Below are 19,410 nucleotides of genomic sequence, written 5' to 3'. Positions count from 1 at the left end.
AACTGCTCTGAAGGAAAATAGTTCTATTCTAGGAGAATAGGTCTGGGAGGTCAGAGAGAGCTTCCCTGAGGAAGTGACACTTAAGTTGTAGGAAGTGTAGCTGTGAAGCCGGTAGAGAATGGAGTGCAGAAATGCAGTCCAGGCAGAGAGCATCTAGGGCAAGGTCTTGTTGGAAGGAAGCCTGGCACACGCAAAGAGCTAGAAGTGGGGAGGAACTCAGGGAATAGGGGGCAGGGGGCTAAGAGGAGGCCCAGGACATGAGCAGGGGAGACCCACAGGACACAGGACCACGTGAGGGGAAGCCTTCCACCAAGAGCAACAGGAAGAAGAGTCTGAGCAAAAGATTTGCATTTTACAGAGATCACTATGGCTTCAGTGAGGAGGAGACAGGAACTCCAGCAGGAAGCCAACAGGAAGTATCGTAGGGTCAAGACAAAAGATGGAGGTGGTGATAACAAAAAGTCTCCAGATACGAGGCATTTAAGAATTAAACTCACCAGGGCGTGGGAATAGATTAGATGTTAAAAGAGAGGAAGAGAGAGGCTTCAGATCAGAAAGAACTAAAAGATAACATGGTTGTCACGCAGAAGAGAGCAAAAAGTATTTCATGAAAAGTGTGTCATGATTCTGAGTCAAAAGCCATTGGAATTTAGCAGCCTCATACAGTTTAGTGTAATGCACCCATCCTAAGAGTTACTGTGACCATTCTGTAAGATGATTTTGTAAGGGAACAGGTCCTCCTCACCGTCACTGTCATCACCTTCATCCCAGTAACCACTGTCCAGGGCTGCTCAGGTGTACAGAGCCGGCTGACCACAAGAAGCTGAGCTCACCTGGCCCATCCCCAAAGCAAACGTCTCTCCAGCTCAGCTCTGCCTCTCAGTGGCACTTCTCCCTGACCCCAGGCTGGGCCCTGAAAGCTCCCCCGCCAACTTGGACAGGCAGACATTCAGGCATTCGACACCTCTGGGAATCACACCTGGCCCAGAGGGTGTGGCCTGCACAGGGAGGCTGGAAGGAGCCTGGGAAAGCTGTGGGTGTGCAGGAGAGGAGGAGTGTGACTTGAGTTTCTTTACTCGATGTGCCACTGATGTCCGTGTGACACTAGGTAAGTCACTTTGTTTTGTGGGCCTCGCTCTCTCATTTGTAAAACACCAGACCTGGAGCTGGCAAACTGTTTCTGTTAAGGGGTAGATAGTAAAAACTTCAGGTTTTGCAGACCACACAGGCTCCAAGGTAGTAGTCGGCTCTGGCACTGCGATGTGCAGCCAGCCAGAGCTGAGTAAGGGCAGGCTTGTGGACCCCTTTGGCCAAGTGCCTAGGGCCCAGGGTGCTTTGAGGGGCCTGTGAAAATGGTTTAATTTTGATTTGTTCTAAAGTCAGAAAAAAATATATATAATCAAGCTGAAAATATAATACTGAATCAGCCTGGATTCTATTTATCTTTATACCCACACAGCCATAACACATCAAATTTATTTATTTATCTCCGTGGAGGAAGAAGGCATGATGTCAAAACTGCCTAGGGCCCCCCTAAATCATCATGTGGCCTTCTGTAAAAGAAGACAATGTTATTTAAGGGCACTGAGACTTGAATTTCTTATAATTTTTATTTGCCAGCAATATTCTTCTTTTGTTTCCCCCCTCAACCAATTAAAAATGTAATAGCCACTCTTAGCTCCTGAGCTGGACTAAAACAGATGTCAGGCCTCCCAGCTCAGCACTAGAGGAACTCAGGCCTTTCCAACTCATGGTTTGGTCAGACTGTCAAGGTTGAAATTTGGGATTAAGTGGAGATGTAAAGCATTTAAGGAAGAACGGGAAGCAAGCCCTCACTCAAAAGCTACTTTAACACCATGGCCCTGAGTGAACATGCCAAGTAGGGTGACGCATTTCCCCAATTTCTGGGAAGCAAGCCATGAAGACTGAACCAAGACTTCTCATATGACTTCTCATGAGTTCTGTGTGTGTGTGTGTGTGTGTAGGGCACTAGCAAAAGCCAGCTGGTTCTGGGCGTCAAGGGATTAGGTGCAGACCTCAGAAGAGCGGCCGCCCGCTGAGACCAGCACTCCAAGACAATCACGGCCTGGGGCAGGGCGGAGGGTGGAGGGGTAGGTTTTTCCTCCCAACAGCCAATTCTGTCCGCCCTTCCGTGTCCTGCAATCCCGTTCGATTCTGACGCTAACTAGAGTCAGACCCCACAGGTTTAGGGGCTCAGTCCCACAAGACTTCACTTCAGAGTTCAGTTGCGAGTGTCAGGTCCCCAGGTCACCCACACTTCTGTCCAACTTGGCTACAAAACTGGGGGTTCCAACTCCCTCCTCTCCTTTCGGTTTTGAAAGTTTGCTAAGACAGCTAGCAAAACCCAGGGAAACTCTTCACTTACATTTACCAGTTTATTATAAAGGATGCAACACAGGAATAGCCAAATGGAAAAGATGCCAAGGGGAAGGCACAGGATGGGATGGGGTGCATGCACGGCTTCCATACCCTCCACAGGAGGTCTCAGAACCAAAGACATCCCTATCACTCCTATGGCCCAGAAAGGTCCAATGGTTTTAGAGCTCTGTGTCTGGAACTGGGGACAAAAAACCTCCGTCTTATATACCATGCATGGTGCCTAACATCACTGTCTACCCTGAGCCATGTGGCACAGCACAGCACAGGCACCACATCGGCCAGTCACAATCCATAGGGCAGGTGCTACCATTGTCTCCTTTGAGCAGATGAGGAAACTGAGGCACAGAGAGGTGAAACAACCTGCTCACAGCCGAGACTTGAACCCAGGTTGTCTGGTGCCAAAGATCCCATTGTGTAACAGCCACACTACCCAGGTGTCAGGCAGTTCTAATTACATGTCTGGTCACCTAACTGATGAACCCCAACATTGCTCTACAACAGTGATTTTCAGCCAGAGACCACTGTTGTCCCCAGGGGACACTTGGCAATATTTGGAGATATTTTTGATTGTCACAGCTTGGGAGGAAGGGCTGCTACTGGCATCTAGTGGGTAAACACCAGGAATGCTGTAAATGACAAGGCCCAGGGCAGCGCTCCACAGCAGAGTTCCTCTCCCCAAGTGTCAGTACTGTTAAGGTTGAGGAACCCTGCTTCTCAGGCCTTCAAACATTTTCCACTGAGTGCCTCCTAAAGAATTTTGAAAAATGCTTACTTCTTCACACAGTTTTTAATTGACATTTTGACTATTTCATCATAAGTTTAAATATTTAGGGGAGGATCTAATTTATAGCACATTATAAATATTGACATAAAATTGTTACATCACCCTTTAAATACAAAGGAACCTAAGTAGTATTACAATTTCATACCGACTATCAGCCCCATCATCCATTTTCCAACACAGGAACAAGCTTTTCTGTAAGAACATACAGTTTTACATTCTTCCTTTTCTCCATAAATAGTTTTATAAATATGTGTATGTATGTACATGTATACATATATATATGTATGTATATGTGTATCTCTATACACGTATATATTTATATAATGAAAGACTTTCAAGCCCATATGTATACACATACATATGTATATATATATATATATATGAGAAGTCTTTTAATTGATCACCCTTTCATACTATCCACAACCATATATCAATTAGTTGAAATGATATAAGTAAGGATTTTTTTCTTTGACCATAGGACTCTGTCAAAAACTTTTCTTTAGAATTAACTTCTTATTATTGCACAATTAACCAATACAAAAAAATAGAATATCTATTTTTAGAAATACTTATTGAACACTCAAATTTTGGGAGGGAAATTCATCTCTTAATGAAACAGAATGGGGCTATTTTTAAAAAATCAGCTAATGAATGAATATTTCTTATCGCTAAATTGAGATGGGGATTTAGCATGTTTTATGCCATTTTTTTTTTGCAAGTAATTATCAACTTTGGTATTGAAAGGAGTTTTGTTACAAGAATCTCAACTCAATTCTTTCAGCTCTTCCAAATTAACTGTTGAAAACTATACTGTGATCATTATGCTGATCAACTGACAATTCAGTTAGATTCTCCTTCGATTTCGTTTAAGGCAAACATTAGAATCACTCACTTCCCCAATTTCTGGGAAGCAAGCCATGAAGACTGAACCAAGACTTCTCATATGACTATTAATTACACCCTGACACTTTCTCTGTGGCACTTTGATTAACCCAAGATACTCAGAATGGGTTAGGTCAATTAAAACATTATTAATTTTAACACATCTTCCAATGTTGTATTTTTTATAAAGTGCTTGTATCTTAAAATAAATTTAAGCTATGTTTTCATCAAAACTTTGAAGCTGCAGATTTGACTCATTTAACTCATGAGAATGTTTGCTATGTAGCATGATTAGAAATGCTAGTCTTTTACTGTCAATAAAGCAGGAAAATCAGACTTGTCAGAAAGAATGTGATGTTATTTTTCAATTCAAATAAGCATGTTAGAACGCATCTTGATGTCACTCATTTATTTCTTAATTCTAAGAAAGTAGAGGTAGATGGGTAGGTATGTAGATAAACTAGAGAGAGAGAGAGAGAGATGGGTGGATAGGTGATGGGTAGATAGGCAGACAGACTGACAATAGAGAGTGGCCTGGATGAGAGCAGGTGCCTTCAGCACCTACTACAGGTGCTCCTTGGCCCTGGTAGCAGGGTCATCCCTACACAGTGGCACATTTCTCTGAAGGAAGTAAGATTGTTAAGTGCCTTAGCTCTTACTGCCCTGCTGTACAATCCAGGACAAAATTCTGTTTCTAATGCCTTGTTTTGCTTTTAACCAAAGAAGGCCCCAAACCTGTCCTCAGGTTTCTAATGCCTTGACTCAGAGGCTTTGAAGACAGCAGTAGTTCAAATAGTCCTGCTGTTGGATGTCCCATAGGAAAAGTTTGCATCAAAGGAAGAGTCAAGAAAGGGAGAGTTTGCCTTTATTTTGTACAGTGAGAGAAGAGTAAGCAAACTGACCATGCCTGGCCTGCTGAAGGTCCTCAGGACGTAATGTGAAGCAAGAGAACACTGATTCCTTGAGGCAGGCCAAGCGCGATGCTTCTAGGAAGGCTTCAGGTCGGGAGATGAGGCAGAGGGCGTATGTGTGCCTTAGTTTGAAAACTTCCACCTAAGACTTGCTTTGGCTTTTGCAATGATTGAAGTCCTGCCTCTGGCTTTTTTCTTTTTAATTGAACACTGTATCTTGGAAATCCTTGCTATCATATCTTTGTTAAGTCTGTATGACATTCCATTGTATGAAAATACCATCGTGTATTTAACCCAGTCCCCCATCGATGGATATTCAAGTTGTTTTCAACCTTTTTGTTTACAAATACCGTGGCAATGGATAACTTTGTACATACTCCAATCTGGAGAGTAAATCCTATGTGTGAGATTGCTGGGTCGCAGTGTAAGCATTTACAGTTTTCATGAGGACTACCCTCCATAAAGGCTGCACCTGCTGACACTCCCACCATGATGAATGGGCTTGCCTGTTGCCCTTTATTCTGCCCAACACTGTGTTTTAATCTTTGCCGATAGGAGACATGAAAAAATTACATCTCATTATAGTTTTATTTTGCATTTCTCTTAATATGAGTAAGGTCGTCATCTTTTCAGATGTTTACATCCCTCTATAAATCTTTTTCTTGGAAATGCCTGTTTGAGTCTTTTGCCCATTTTTCTATTGGATTCGTCTTTTTCTGAATTGCCTTAACACATTATTTACTAAGGAAATGAGCACTTTTTCTGTTAGAAGTGTTGCAGATTATTTCTCTCCAGCTTATTTGTGCATTCTGACTTCAGCTATGTGTTCTTTGTGTGTGTTCTGCAGAAATTTTTACATAGTTAAAATTATCCATCTGTTTATGACTTTTGAATTTTATGTTAGACTTAGAAAAGCTCACTCTGAAATTATTCTTTTCAATTCTCCCATGCTTTTTTCCTCCATCCCCCCCTTTTTTTTTTTCTCATTTTAAAATCCTTGATTCATCTAGAATTTAGTTTGCTGTAGGAGTGAGACAGTGGTCTAGCTTTATGGCCACCTATGGCATAATACAAAATATTTTATCTCTGTATCTGGTTTCTGAAACAAAGCTAAAATCCTTAGAATTTCCTGAATGATGGTGGTTCCTTTTGTACCACCTACAAAGCCCACTTTGGGTTTGTTATGTGGGTTCCCTAAGTAGGTGCTCTGGGTGGGGCTGGCCCAGAAAGCCCCAGGGAACAGTGGGCTGGAGCTTTCAGCTGAAGCCTTCCTCTTCCTACAAAACATATCAGTTTGATAAAGGAATAAATCTGGAAACAAAGCAACACTTGGGCTGCTAACATTGGCTATTTTAGATAGAGGCTTATTAAAACAATTTAATTAACTGAACAAGGTTAAAAGAACCAAGGCCTGGGAGTAAGACCTAGGTCCTAACCCCGACCCTGTCACAGATTGGTTCTCTGTGTCTGGCCTACAGTCTGACCTCTGTGAAGGGTGCAGGTAAGGCTCTGTAAAGACTCTTAAACAATGAGATCTGATGAGCTTTGGTTTGGCAAATTCATCCACTTGCTGGGAGGGTGCAGCACAAGGACGCGAGGACAGAATGACTCCTGCACTAGGGACCCTTCTGGACCTTTCCCTATGTATCTCTTCACCTGGCTGCTCTGTATTTTTTATAATAACCATTATAATAGACTCGTAAATATAAGTAAATATTTATCTGAGTTCTGTGAGCTGCTCTCGCAAATTAATTGAACCCAAGGAGTGGGTTTATAGCCAGGCAGTCAAAATCACTGATGACAACCTTGACTTGCAACTGGCATGTGAAGTGGGGCCAGTCTTATGGGATTGAGCCCTTACCCTGTGAGATCCGATGCCAACTCCAACTAGAGTGTCAGAACTGAGTTAAGTCTGTAGGCCCCCCAGGCAGTACCTGCTGAGCACTGGAAAACTGCTAGGTGGTGTTGGAAGAAACCATCAGATCACTTCATGGTCCCAGCACCATTTATGAACTTACCCTTTCTCCACTAGTATAAAGCCCACTTTAGCACAGGCATAGCCTTTCATGTCTATCCCATCAATCTGCCCTACTCATGCCTAGGACTGAACTGCTGTGACTTTTGCTGGGCCCTATTATTATTCTTCTATTTCAGAATTTTCTGGCTATTTTTGCATATTTATTCTTCATAAGAATCTTGGAATTAACTTCCTAATTATTCCTCAATATTTTCCTTGGACTCACCTTAAATGAATAATTAACTAGGGATAATAAACAGCATTTACTATTAAGTCCCCCTATCCAAGAACAGGGTTCTTTCCACTTTCTCGGTTGTTCTGCACCATTGTGAGATGTCTGGCAGGGCAGCTCCTGTCCCCCTGGGAGCACTCACAGCCTGAGTGTGTTCTGGTGATCAGTGGGAGCAGGTTACAACCCCAGGATCAGGGGACCTTTGTGGAGGCCTGGTTGTCCAACTGCAAGGCTGAGGGAAGGACAGCTTGCTTCTTGTCCCCCACCTCCCTGAGCCTGTTCTAGTGGCTGACCCTTCTCTGTTGCAGGGACTTGCAACATTTGTGTCTTAAGCCTTATCTCCATAGAAGCACTGGGGATAAACAGACAACATGATAGTCCCTTGGGAACCAGGCCTTGTCTGCCCTGACCCTCAACACTAAGGACCCATCACAGGGGAGCCAGGGGGCCATTTGCCTTGAGTCACATATTTACAATAGGCCTCAATTTACACTTCTCAACCTGTCATCCCTTGAGTGAGTCATGTAGCATAATGAGAGAACTGAAAGAAGACATTCACTAGGAAACTTAATTTGAGTCCCTTTACCAGGCCTCACACCAGCAAGGCATTATAAATTTCATATAAATCATATACTAACTGGTGAAGCACAGCTATACTGCAGGGCATTGCCATGTATAAAGGAACACTAATAAAGTGAATAAGCCTATATTTTTTTAGTCACATGTAGCTATTGCTCCAATCATCTTTGGTATAATGGTCTAGGTTTTATCAAAAACTTTGAAGTTATATCACTTTACCACCAAAATTCTGAATTTTATGAGCAATACTTTAAATTATATATTTGACCCTTGAACAACATGGATTTGAACTGACTGGGTGCACTTAGATGTGGATTTTTTTCAGTAAATACATGGTATCTGTAATTGGATGTAAGATGCCAGATTCTGAAGGCGATGTGGTGTACAGAAGTGGAAAAGGAGGAGTACCTACTGAGGAGCAAACCTGCGACTTGCTGTTTGCGCCTCGCTCTAGCCCGCTGAGCCACCTGGCTACTACCTGGGCTAGAGAGAAGTGCCAGCATCTGAAAGAGGCAGAGAAGCCAAGGCCTGGGTGGGGCAAATCAGAGGAAAGAGGCAGTTAACCTTTGCCCTTTCGAAGTGCTCCCCTGCCCAGCCCTGGCAGGGACCCACAGAGCAGCCAGTTCACTCTCTGCTCCCTTTTCTCCGTGGGACTCCACAACCTTCCCATTTCTTTCCTACTTTTCTGCTCTGCTGCGTCTGAAGTTAATTGACTCCTAGATACGGTGGGCTAGGAGTAGTGAAGTTCTGGGGGGAGTTGAAGTATTACATGGAGTTTTGCACAGGGAGTTGGCATCCCAGCCCTCGTGTTGTTCAAGGGTCAACTGTGCTTTTTATATACAGAGAAATAAAACAGTATTATGTTTTATTTATATTTTCAAGCTAAAAATAAAAATTAAACATATGTCATTATTTCTGCAATACTGTGTTGGCATAGCTTCATTTTTTTCATATGTTGGAGGCCTCCTAAATGGAAAGTATCTTAAGGACAGTAAGGCCAGTCGGTGTATCATCTTGACCTATGACCTGTGTTTCAGAGGATCAGGGTTTTTAAGCCCTGTGTCAACTCACATAACAATTTCCTTCCGTGTCTGCTCCAGCATCAGGTACTGTGTCCACTCCTGCTGAGTGTCATATGTCTTAGACTGATCCACAATCTTTTGGAACATTGTCCTCTTCCTACAAAACACATCAGTTCATTAAAGGAGTAAATCTGGAAATAAGGCAACACTTGGGCTGCTAACATTGGCTACTTTAGACAGAGGCTTATTAAAACAATTTAATTAACAGAATAAGCTTAAAAGACCCAAGACCTGGGAGTGAAGACCTAGGTCCCAACTCAGACCCTGTCACAGATTCGTTATCTGGTCTTAGCAAATCTCTTCACCTAGACCTCAGTTTCCCGTCTGTGCCATGCGGGTAATAATATCTAACTCACAAAGTTGTAGTGAGAGTTAATGTTCCCTAGCACAAGGGTCATGTCTGGCTGACAGTATGTATTAAATCAATTGAAACTATGGTGTTTGTTATTCTTAAAATGGGAAGAAATACCGACTTGAAATACAAGGCAAGGTCTGTAGCGATGATGGCTATGTCCATCATGCGGATCGCATGCTCATGCTGTCTGCGATTAAGGTTTTGAAAGATATTCAGGTCCTGAAGAGAAAACCAGAAGAGAGCTGTGAGAAGGGATCCTGGCAGTAAAGTCACCCAGCTACCAAGGACCACCCCAGATGGTGGGAGAGGCAACCCAGGCCAGTGGTAAGAACGCTGCTTGGCCAGGCTGGGGCTTCTTGTGAGATGCGGCTCCTGTGCAGGCCCCAAACCAGTGCACAAATCCTCATCCTACCTCATCTCTCAGCAGTGTTTTGCCAAACTCCAGGTGGTGTCTTTCCAAGATGGAGGACCCATGGAGCTTGGCCAGTGGGTTCTGGGATCTGAAAGGGAGGGAGAGACATACACACACATGCACACACAGAATCAACATGGAGTGGCCAAGATGGAGGTTAAAGGCTTCATCCAGTCCTCCCACCTCCTCATTCTGCAAATGGAGAGTCGCAAGCCCAAGAATGGGAAGGAACTTGTCACACAGTGAGATGATGGGGACTAGGACTAGCTGTTGGGTCTCCTGACTCTCAGGCTTTAACATTTTCCACAGCTGATTCTGAGCTTCTTTGGGGTCATGAACTCCTTAGAGAATCTGTTGAGTAATGTGAATCTTTATCCCCAGAAAAAGGCACAAACACACACAATGCCACATGCAATTTTAGAGATTTTGGATCCCCCATAGCCAGCCACGAACACCGGCACTGGGCCATACTTTAAAGATCATCGAGCCCCAAATCCTCCATATCTGAGTCTTAGGGGAAGGCATTGAATTCCCCTAAGCAGAGTGTTTATTCATGTCTTTAGTCAATAAATATTTGCTGGGCACTTACTATGTGCCAAGAACTGAGCTCAGTATTTAGCTTCCTCAAGTTAAATGTAAACACAATCTAGCCTTGGAAACAGCATGCAGGTATTGAGAAGACTCAGAAAAGCATGATCTAGAGCTTGTTAATGATTACAGATTGTGGCCCTGGACGGAACTTGAGAGTTAATCCCTGCCCTGCCCAGCCCACGAGGAGGTCAGGAGGGTTCACCAAAACCGTGGCTCAAGGGTCATGCTTCCAAGGCTGTCTGAAGCACAGGCTCAGAGGAGACAGGGCCTGTTTCTGAGCACCTCACTGGGGCACTTCCTTGGCCTCACAAAGGGCCCACCACACTCTTTATTACGAGCTTTGTAAATACAAGGTGAATGAAGGAACCATTATTGGTCACCAACATCTTGGCTAAATCAGTTTAGCAGGTAGGAAGTGCAGGAGGAGAGTGAGGGGGTTTAATATACTAGTTTCCAATAGCTGCTATAACAACTTATCACAAACTTAATGGTTTACAGCAATAAAAATGTACTGTCTTACAGCTTTGGAGTTCACTGTCTGAAATGGATCCACAGAGCCACTTTCCTGCCGGGGGCTCTAGGGGAAAATCCTCTCCCTTGCCTTTTCTAGCATCTAGAGGCACCTGTATTCCTGGACTTGTGGCCTGCCCTCCACCTTCAAGCCAACAGTGACTCATCTCCTTTCCTCTCTGACCTCCTGCCCACCTTACAGAGACCCACTGACTGTGTGGGGCCCACTCAGATAATCCAGGGTACGCCCTATGTTCCAACACCCTTAGCTCAATCACATCTGCAAAGTCCCTTTTTGTAAGGCAACACATTTCCAGGCTGTGGGCATTGGGGGATGGACATATTTGGGGGCTATTATCTGTCGATTGCAGGAGTTTACCCATACCCAAAGGGTAGGGGGAAGGGGCAAGCTGTGCACAGGGGACGACGTCCCCTGGGCCTGTGAGTCTGCCCAGCAGCCGCTCAGGTCTGGGTAGAGACCTGGGGGTGGGAGGGAGGGAGGGGGGCTGGTAAGGGCAGACTCACTTCATCTGGTAGAGGTTGTTAGTGCCTCTGTGGTCGATGTCATGGCAGAAGGCTGCAGTGACCATCGCCAGGGCCTCCAGGTCTGTGAAGTATCTCTTCAGCTTTCCGGTCTGGAAGGGCAGTCAGAGGTGTCACTCCTTTCTTGTGTGGCATGTAAGCAGGGCTGAGAAAGCAGGTGTGGGGAGGAGGGCCCAGAGCTTGGATATTTAGGTCTGATCTCTACCCGTGATGCCTCAGGGGGACCAGATGTTTGCCTGGGACTCCAAGATTTTATGGTCCTAGAACTGGGAGAGTTCTGGGCAAATGGGGCTGTGGTTGCCCTACTCCTGAGTGACTTCGATGGTCCCATCTCCGTCTGGACCTCGGTATCCTAGTCTGCTCACTGGAGGGGGGAGCAGTGGAAGACTGTTGAGAAAGTGCAGCTGTCAGGTTTTAGGGCTTGGTGGGTTTTTTAACATGTCCAGACTGGAGAGCAAACCTTCCAGACCTGGTCTACTGGTGTAAGCCCAGCCCAGCAGACCTTCCCCTAAGACTCTTTCAAATCCTTAACTCCTTTTTTACGCTGGGCGTTGGAGTAAAGGGTGGGGTAGAACCCTGGAGAGGTGATGTGATTCTGTGACTCTAAGAAATAATCAAGTCTTGTCGGTTTCTTTGGTGGCCTGGTTAGAATTCCTGCCTCCAAGCCCTCCTGTCTACTCTGGCATGGCCATTCCAGCCACGAAGGAAAGGAATGGGTGAGGTGGCTGGGCAAGGGTAGAGATCTGGGTCATAATCTGCATGGGAACACTCTTTTAAATGAAATACAGAGGCTCCTAACCCTCTGGATGAAAAAGACTGGCACGAATAAGCATAGGTATGTCCATCCGAGGACACTGTAGCACTGTTTCTAACAGTGAAAGATTGAAAATAACCCCTATGTTCAACACTAGGGGGCTGAGCAAGGAAATCATGGCATAGTTAAACAGTATAGAATACTTGGGAGTCATAAAATCATATCATGGATAGGTCTTGAAAATGTCATGCTGAGTGACAGGAGCCCAACACAAAGGACAGAGCGCACATGAGCCCACGTACATGACATACCTAGAGTAGTCAAGTTCGCAGACACAAAAAAGAGAATAGTGTCACCAGGGACAGGGGAGAAGGGAGTGGGGAGGTATTGCTTAATGGGGACTCAGTTTCTGTTTGGAAAGATGGTAAAGTTGTAGAGATGGATGGTAGCAGTGGCTGCACAACATGGTGAATGAACTTAATGCCACTGACCTGGACGGTACACTTAAAAAAGGTTAAAATAATACATTTTATATTATGTACATTTTATGTTATGTATATATATATATATACACAATACAAATATATATATAAAGAATGTGATTAATATATACTTTCAAGTGAAAAAGGCATATTACAGAATAAGAATATTCAATTGGTTTAAACAAAATAAACTGTGTATGTGTGTCCAAATATGCCTCCATATGTCTAGAGAAAAATTTGGAAGGAGTTGTATCTTGTTTATCTCTAAATAACCAGACTGGGGTTGACAGTGGACTTTCTTTCACTTTTTACTGTAGATGTCTCTCTGTGCTTGGAATTCATTTATGCTAAGCATGTACTCTTGCATAATTTTTGAAAAGCAATAAATTGAGAACAGGCTGCTGCTGCCGCGTGGAGTTCTGCAAGGTCGTCTGGTGTGGCAGGAGCCCTAGCCACCGCAGTCCCAGCAGCCGTACCACCAGCAAGGAGAACATGGTCTGCCCCACGTTGAAGCCATGCCGCCAGTTGTGGTAGGTGATCTTGCGGTAGCCCTTACTCAGGGAATACATGAACCGCACCAGGGCCTGCGAACACATGCACATCAGTGAGGCAGCACGCACCCCATCAGGGCCTGGGGCCCAGCCTCTTGCGGGAGGTCCCCCAACCCCAACACTGGACCAGAGCAGGGAGCTAGCAGTAGGGACAATAATGCTGTGGAAGCACTTTGCAAACTGTGAAATGCTTTTTTTGAAACCAGGTAGGTGTGTGAGTCACTCTACTTATTCCATCAATTGAGTTTCATCAGTATTTCCCAAACTGTGCTGTGGAGAGCTACTGTCTGGGGAAAAGCTAACAGGAGCTTTAGAAGGGAGGAAAACAAAAGGGGTCTTTAAATCAGTGGTTCTCAAACATGAGTGTGCATCAGAATCAACCAGAGGCTTCTTAAAACAGTTCTGATTCATTAGCGTGGCTGATGAGCTTTGGGCAATGCGTTGAGACCCGCTGCTTCAATCTAACGAGTCTGAGAAATTCTGCACACAACACCCACCCACCCTCACCTTGTCTGTCATCCCCCAACCCCCAGATTCACAGCACACTGTAAAGAATCCTGTAGAGGAAAAGCCCTGTTTATATTGACTTAACTCACATTTCCACCCTTGTTTGACTATAGGGCCTTTTTTTGCATCCCATTTATTCACAGCTTTCAAAATTCAGTGCCTCAAACCCATCCCAAGAAACCACTGCACCCCAAATAGCACAGTTCAGAGGAAACTTATGTGTCTTTTCTGACAAATGATTCATCTGTGCAACATACACTTTAAATCCTAAAAACTGAGGGAACATTCTTTTTAAGGCAGTTGACAGAGTTAAAAAAAAAAAAAGCAAGCAATCAAGAAGAAAAAGAGACATCAAAGAGATTTGTTTTGAGCTCACCTCCTGAGGAATGTGAAACTTATCCACCACTTTGAGTTCATAATACATCTGTATGCCACATTTCACCAGCTCCAGTTCTGTCAGGGGCAAGTCACTGAAGTGGAACTTGTTAATTTCATATTTCTCTGCCTCTGGCAGCTCTCCTTGCTGTGTAGGAAGGAGTTGGGGAACATGAAGTGTCCTGGGTCAATCCCCCTCTGCCCCCCACGCCCCTGCCCCGCCCCGCCCCATCCCAGGTCTACTGGGAGGCACGCAGCAGAGCGGCAAGGGCCGTGCTTTGCAGGGAGGCCCAGGGCTCCCTCGGAACCGGAACCGGTCCTGAGTGTGATCAGGGCCAGTACAGCTCGGCCTCACTCACCAGGATCTCAGCCAGCTCCTCCTCCTCACATTCCCAGGGTTCCTTCCCGTACACCTCTCTGGTCTTCTGCCAGGGCCCAAAATAGCAGAAAGAAAAAGAAAGATTACTATATCTAAGGTGTAAATATGCCTCCATTTTTCTCCTCCATCCAAAGTCTTTGCCACAGAGTCACCAACTCAGAGAGGCTGCTGTTCAATATTCATTGAGGAGCAACCTCAGGGTCCTGGGCTTTGCAGCCCTGAGGACATGCAAAGTCAAGCTTTGCCACTTATGGGCGGTGTTACTTAATGCCTTTGATCCTCTACCTCCTCTTCTATAAAATGGGGATAATAAAAGTGTTGGAGATATTAATAATAACGGGAGAATTAAAAATAGATTTTATGCAAAGTCATTTTTAAAAACACATATACAGCTAAATTAATGTAAATCACAGTACAGCGCTTGACACATGATAAGCACTAGAATTAAATCAAGTTGTTGATATTTTTATTGTTATTATTACTGGCTGAGGGGGCCTTGCTCAGTGTCCTGATTCTGCCTCTCACTGTGTGACTTGAGGCAAGTTCCTTCCCTCTCTGGGCCCACTTCTCTCCTATTTCAGAGGAGGGGGGAACATGGGCCCAGTTACTTGTTTCTGACTTTTTGACTCAGAGCAAAATCTATTAACTTTTAACTGGTTCACTGAGGCTGTGTCTCTGCAGAGTCCACATAGCCATCATCTGGCTGATCATGGACTGAGCCAAGCAAACCATGAGTCAGTTCATCCAGATTGGTTGTTTTCTACTTTGAATTTATCAGTTGGTTGTTTTCTACTTTGAATTTATCAGTTATTGGAATGAAATGATCAAATTTGTTGTGGTATCTTCCCAGCTTAAGAATCACCTCTGAAAACATTGATCTGTGATGTTTCAACTTGGGAGGTCTATAAGCAAGGTCTTGGGAGCTTGGGGATCATACCCAATGCAATTTGGCTAACTAAATTTACTTCTAAAATCTTGGTCCCTTTGAAACCAAAATCCCAGGAAGGATGAATCATTAATTCTCATGTATCTTTGAAATTGGAAGCACCGTATCCAATTTCCCACCCCAGGTAGGACTCTCCTCTATAGCAGCCCTGGTATGCAATCACTGAGCCTCTGCTTGATACCTGTCTCAATGGGGTGCTCACTATTACCTGAGGCAACTCATTCGTAAGAGTGGTAGAGAATCTGCTCATTATTCTGATAAACATTAACTGAGATATATTTAACGAGCTGGGTGATTTGGGGACAAGTTACTTTCCCCTTCTGGACCTCAATTTCTTCATCTCTACAGTGGCAATAGAAATCTTTACCCTGTCCCCCTTACTGGACTGTTGTAGGCATTAAACAATATCCTAAGTGTGAATTTGCCTTATAAATAGTAAAGTGATGAAAGGGCTCCCTACTGACATCTAACTCTCTCTGTCGTACTTCTTTGCTCACCAAACTCCTCTGCGGCCCGACTGGGTCTTCTAAGTGAAGTGATCCCCTGAGGGGAGCCTCTGGGAAACTGACCACTGGCTATTAGTCTGTCAGACAGAGTTTCCTCTTACAGGGGCTGTGGCTGCATGACTCCACGTCAGCAACAAGTCAGCCCTGAGCCCAGTGAAACATGGAGTTTCTAGAGCTGTTAGTCCCAGGTCTGGCCCCAAGACTGAGGTGACCCTGCAAGGGACACTCTGATCTATCCATTCATCCATTCAACTGGAAAGCCCATAGCATTCGGTGAGAGGCAGTGGCTAGAGCACTGGGCAAGCCCACCCTGCTCCGTCCTCGGGGGCTTTAAGGTCCGCTTTGCTCTGGCCACAGCCCCAGGGTGCAAGCTTTGCTAGGGTAGAAACAATAGAAAGACTTAACCCACCAGGATTTTCTGGATTTCTTCATTGTCACACTTCACATGATATTTTACCATGTCCTGAAAAATATCCTTCCTGTTTTCAAGTTTGTTCATTGACTCGTAGGTGTCAGGATTTAAGACAGACCAGCCCAGGAATTGAGCCAAAGACTGAAAGGAAAGAAAGGAAGAATCGGGGCAGAACACCCAGGTTTGTTCCTGCCTCCGTACCTGAGGGCCAGCCTCCATTTTCTCAGCTATAAAATGGGTTTGATAAGCTATGTGCTGCCCTCCTCAAAGAGATGAGAAGATAAGAAAAAATAATAGCTGGGAATGCATTTTATATAAAGCAACTAGCACACATAAAGCAACATTCTTATGCATAATAACTTCATGAAAGGGGAATGTAGTAAGAGTAGGTGTCTCATGGAACAAATGAGAAAATAGAGGTGGAATTTCTTAGTCAATCTTAAGGTACCCTTTGTGACAAGAGGGTATCTGGGAATTCTCTGTACTTTCTTCTCAATTTTGCAGTGAACCTAAAGCTGCTGAAAGGTAGCTTATTAATTTTTTTAAAGATAACGTGGGTTTCTTTGAAAACATGTGGCAGTGCAGAAGTGAGAGCAAAGAACGTGGAGGCTGAGGCTGAGTCAGGAGTCTACAAGATAAGCTCCCCAGCCCTGCAGGGAATAGGGCAGCGGCGCACCAAGGCCCCCGCTCGTGACTCGGGCAGCCAGGCTCCATGACTGGCTGGCTCCGAGTCCCAGGGGCAAAAGGTCTCCCCATAAAACATACCTCCATGAGGGTCTCGTCCATTTCATCGAAGGGCTTCCCATCTTTGCGATTGTAAAATGTGGCCACCCCAACAATTTCTTCCTTCTTGTTCACAATTGGCATAGAAAGGACATTTTTAATCATCCATCCGGATTCATCCAGAGGCTCTTTCTACAACAGAAGGACCAGAGTGGGTTTCCTCAGGCGCCAGGCTGCAGGGGCAGCTGTGAGGGTCTCACACTATGTCATAATCTGGACTGGCTGAAGCGGTGGCGAGATGATGCACCTTATTGGGTTTTGCATGGTTTTACTCACCAGATGCCATGAGACAGTCCGTCTAGTTAGAGGTCTTACTCCAGGCAGCCATGCTGTTGGGCAACCATATTGTTTTCACCCCCAAAATGTCAGGGCCACTATGTATGGTGTTCTAGGGATATGACGATGCACACAGCCCAGAGAGGTAATGTCTCCCTTTCAGATATAGAAGTTAACTGTGGGGGACTGACTTAAAAAGCACTATATTGGTAATTCTTACAAATTTGAACTAATCAAGTAGATGTAGCCTATGTCTCTTGATTCTTGACATGTCATTCAGTGTTACTTGCGGCATGTCATTTGATCTCCACGGGCCTCAATTTTCTCATCTGTAGGTGGGAACAGTAGTAAGAGTAGGTGTCTCATGGAACAAATGAGAAAATAGAGGTGGAATTTCTTAGTCAATCTTAAGGTACCCTTTGTGAGTTATTTCCCATCTGGCTGAGCCTCACTTTCATCATTTATAGCATGAGGATAAGTGGGCTACAAAATTTCTAGGTACTTTTTTCCATTAAGTCATCAAAAATTTATCAAACATTTCACAATGTGCAAAAAATTGAACTAGAAGCTGGGGAAATCAAGGCAAATAAGGAGCAGATATTGTCCTCAGTTTGCTCATAATTTAAGAGGTAAATAAGCAATTACATATGGGAAGTTCTTTATGGTATGGTCAGAGCCACAAAAGAGAAGGAAGTCAAGGAAGGCTTCCTGGAGTTGGAGAGTCTTCCAGTTTGAAAGTTCCAAGATTCTTAAGGTGGCAAGATGATAATTATTATTATTTAAGTAACACTGGAACTCAGCACCTGGCAGAGAATGACTCCAGAGGGATGCAGAATATAGTCCAAATAGCACAGTGCTGTCAGTCAGGAAATGAGTTCAAGGCCTACTTTCCCCCAAGTCTCTGCCTATCCTTCAGGGAATCTCTTCCCTCTGAAGGCCATAAAAAGGAAACAGGTTTTATTGAAAATGAAATGAGAAAGCATTGAAAAAGATTTTTAAGCAGGAAAGTTACTTGATGTGACCAATGTATTAAAAAATTACTCAGGTTATTTTGTGGAGGATGAGTTGGAGGGGGAAGACTAGAATCTAAACACAAGATCAGATTTTATTTTTAATGTGGGTGGACTGTAACTCGTTGGACGACTTGGGTGAAGACTAAGTTCTGCTGTGGTTTTCCTCAGGTGAGCAACTCTCAGTCACAGTTTGGGCTTGTCATGTTGATATGATCAAGCAACCCAAGATGTACAACTTTAACTTTGAAAGTGTATTCTAAGCTCTTTCAAAATGTTCTTTGAGGATTAAAAAAACAATCCATTAATTTTCCTATCATTTTATTTCCTTCTGAATTGTTTCCTGTTTGCTAATGATTTGTTTTTCTTACATCCAGTGTGCTGAACTCAACAAATATTGACAGGGCACCTTGAGCTGAAAATGCCAAGAAAGATAAGATCAAACCTTTGACCAAAGAATGAGATATTCTGCTGAAAAGAATTTGCTCAGAAGACAAGGAAGGATACCAAAAGGTGAAGTAAGGAAAACATAGTCAGAGAGACAAATTTCCTGGCATGGCCTTGGAGGCCCGTGTGACCGGGCCTCTGTCTGCCTTTCTGTAACCGCCTCCAGCCACTCTCCCCCGCAGTCTCTTACTCGGCTTCATTGGTCTACACTGCTTCCTTCTGTCAAGCTATCTCTTTCCTGCAGTCCTCTCCCTTTTCTTTACTGCACAAAATAATATCTCATGGACGTGTTCCTCAATTCCTCCCAGATAAAGTCAGGCTCCTGAGGAGATTCCCTCTTCTGCTCATCGGCCCTTGTCCTGACCAGCACCCCACATGCCTCTCTCCCCATACCATCATAAGCTCCCTGAAGACAAAGACCGGGTCTGGCTGGTCCACCTTTGTAGCCAGTGTAGCATTCTGCCAATGCCTGATACAGAGGATGTCCTCCATACACCTTTGCTAAAAAGACTAGCAAACAAAATCAAATGAAATACTAAGCAATATTTCATGAAAATCCCAGGGAGACAGAAATGATATCTAGCCAGGAGAAACAGAGTAATACCTCATAGAAGTTTCAAAGCATTAGAGGTTGCTATTGAAGAGCAGAGGGGATTTGGGTAGGACACAATGGTTGGGGAGAAA

At 44.3% G+C, this 19,410-nt stretch overlaps 1 protein-coding gene across 1 annotated transcript in view; it reads right to left on the bottom strand.

Annotated features, from left to right (window-relative positions):
- The window catches only part of PDE6A (phosphodiesterase 6A), a 70,021-nt gene that overhangs the window by 11,262 nt on the left and 39,349 nt on the right, over nt 1-19,410 (bottom strand). The window contains exons 9-17 of the mRNA XM_036881553.2: nt 16,976-17,125; nt 16,208-16,351; nt 14,327-14,392; nt 13,969-14,115; nt 13,011-13,118; nt 11,281-11,390; nt 9,655-9,742; nt 9,361-9,461; nt 8,877-8,984 (exon numbers count right to left, since the gene is read on the bottom strand). Coding sequence (XP_036737448.2) covers nt 8,877-8,984; nt 9,361-9,461; nt 9,655-9,742; nt 11,281-11,390; nt 13,011-13,118; nt 13,969-14,115; nt 14,327-14,392; nt 16,208-16,351; nt 16,976-17,125 — 1,022 coding nt within the window. The remainder of the gene's footprint in view (nt 1-8,876; nt 8,985-9,360; nt 9,462-9,654; nt 9,743-11,280; nt 11,391-13,010; nt 13,119-13,968; nt 14,116-14,326; nt 14,393-16,207; nt 16,352-16,975; nt 17,126-19,410) is intronic.

The sequence above is a fragment of the Manis pentadactyla genome, chromosome 2, assembly GCF_030020395.1.
Source record: "Manis pentadactyla isolate mManPen7 chromosome 2, mManPen7.hap1, whole genome shotgun sequence".
In the NCBI taxonomy this organism is placed as follows: Eukaryota; Metazoa; Chordata; class Mammalia; order Pholidota; family Manidae; genus Manis; species Manis pentadactyla.
The sequence above is the reverse complement of the archived record's forward strand: the minus strand, read 5'-3'. Positions and strand labels throughout refer to the sequence as shown.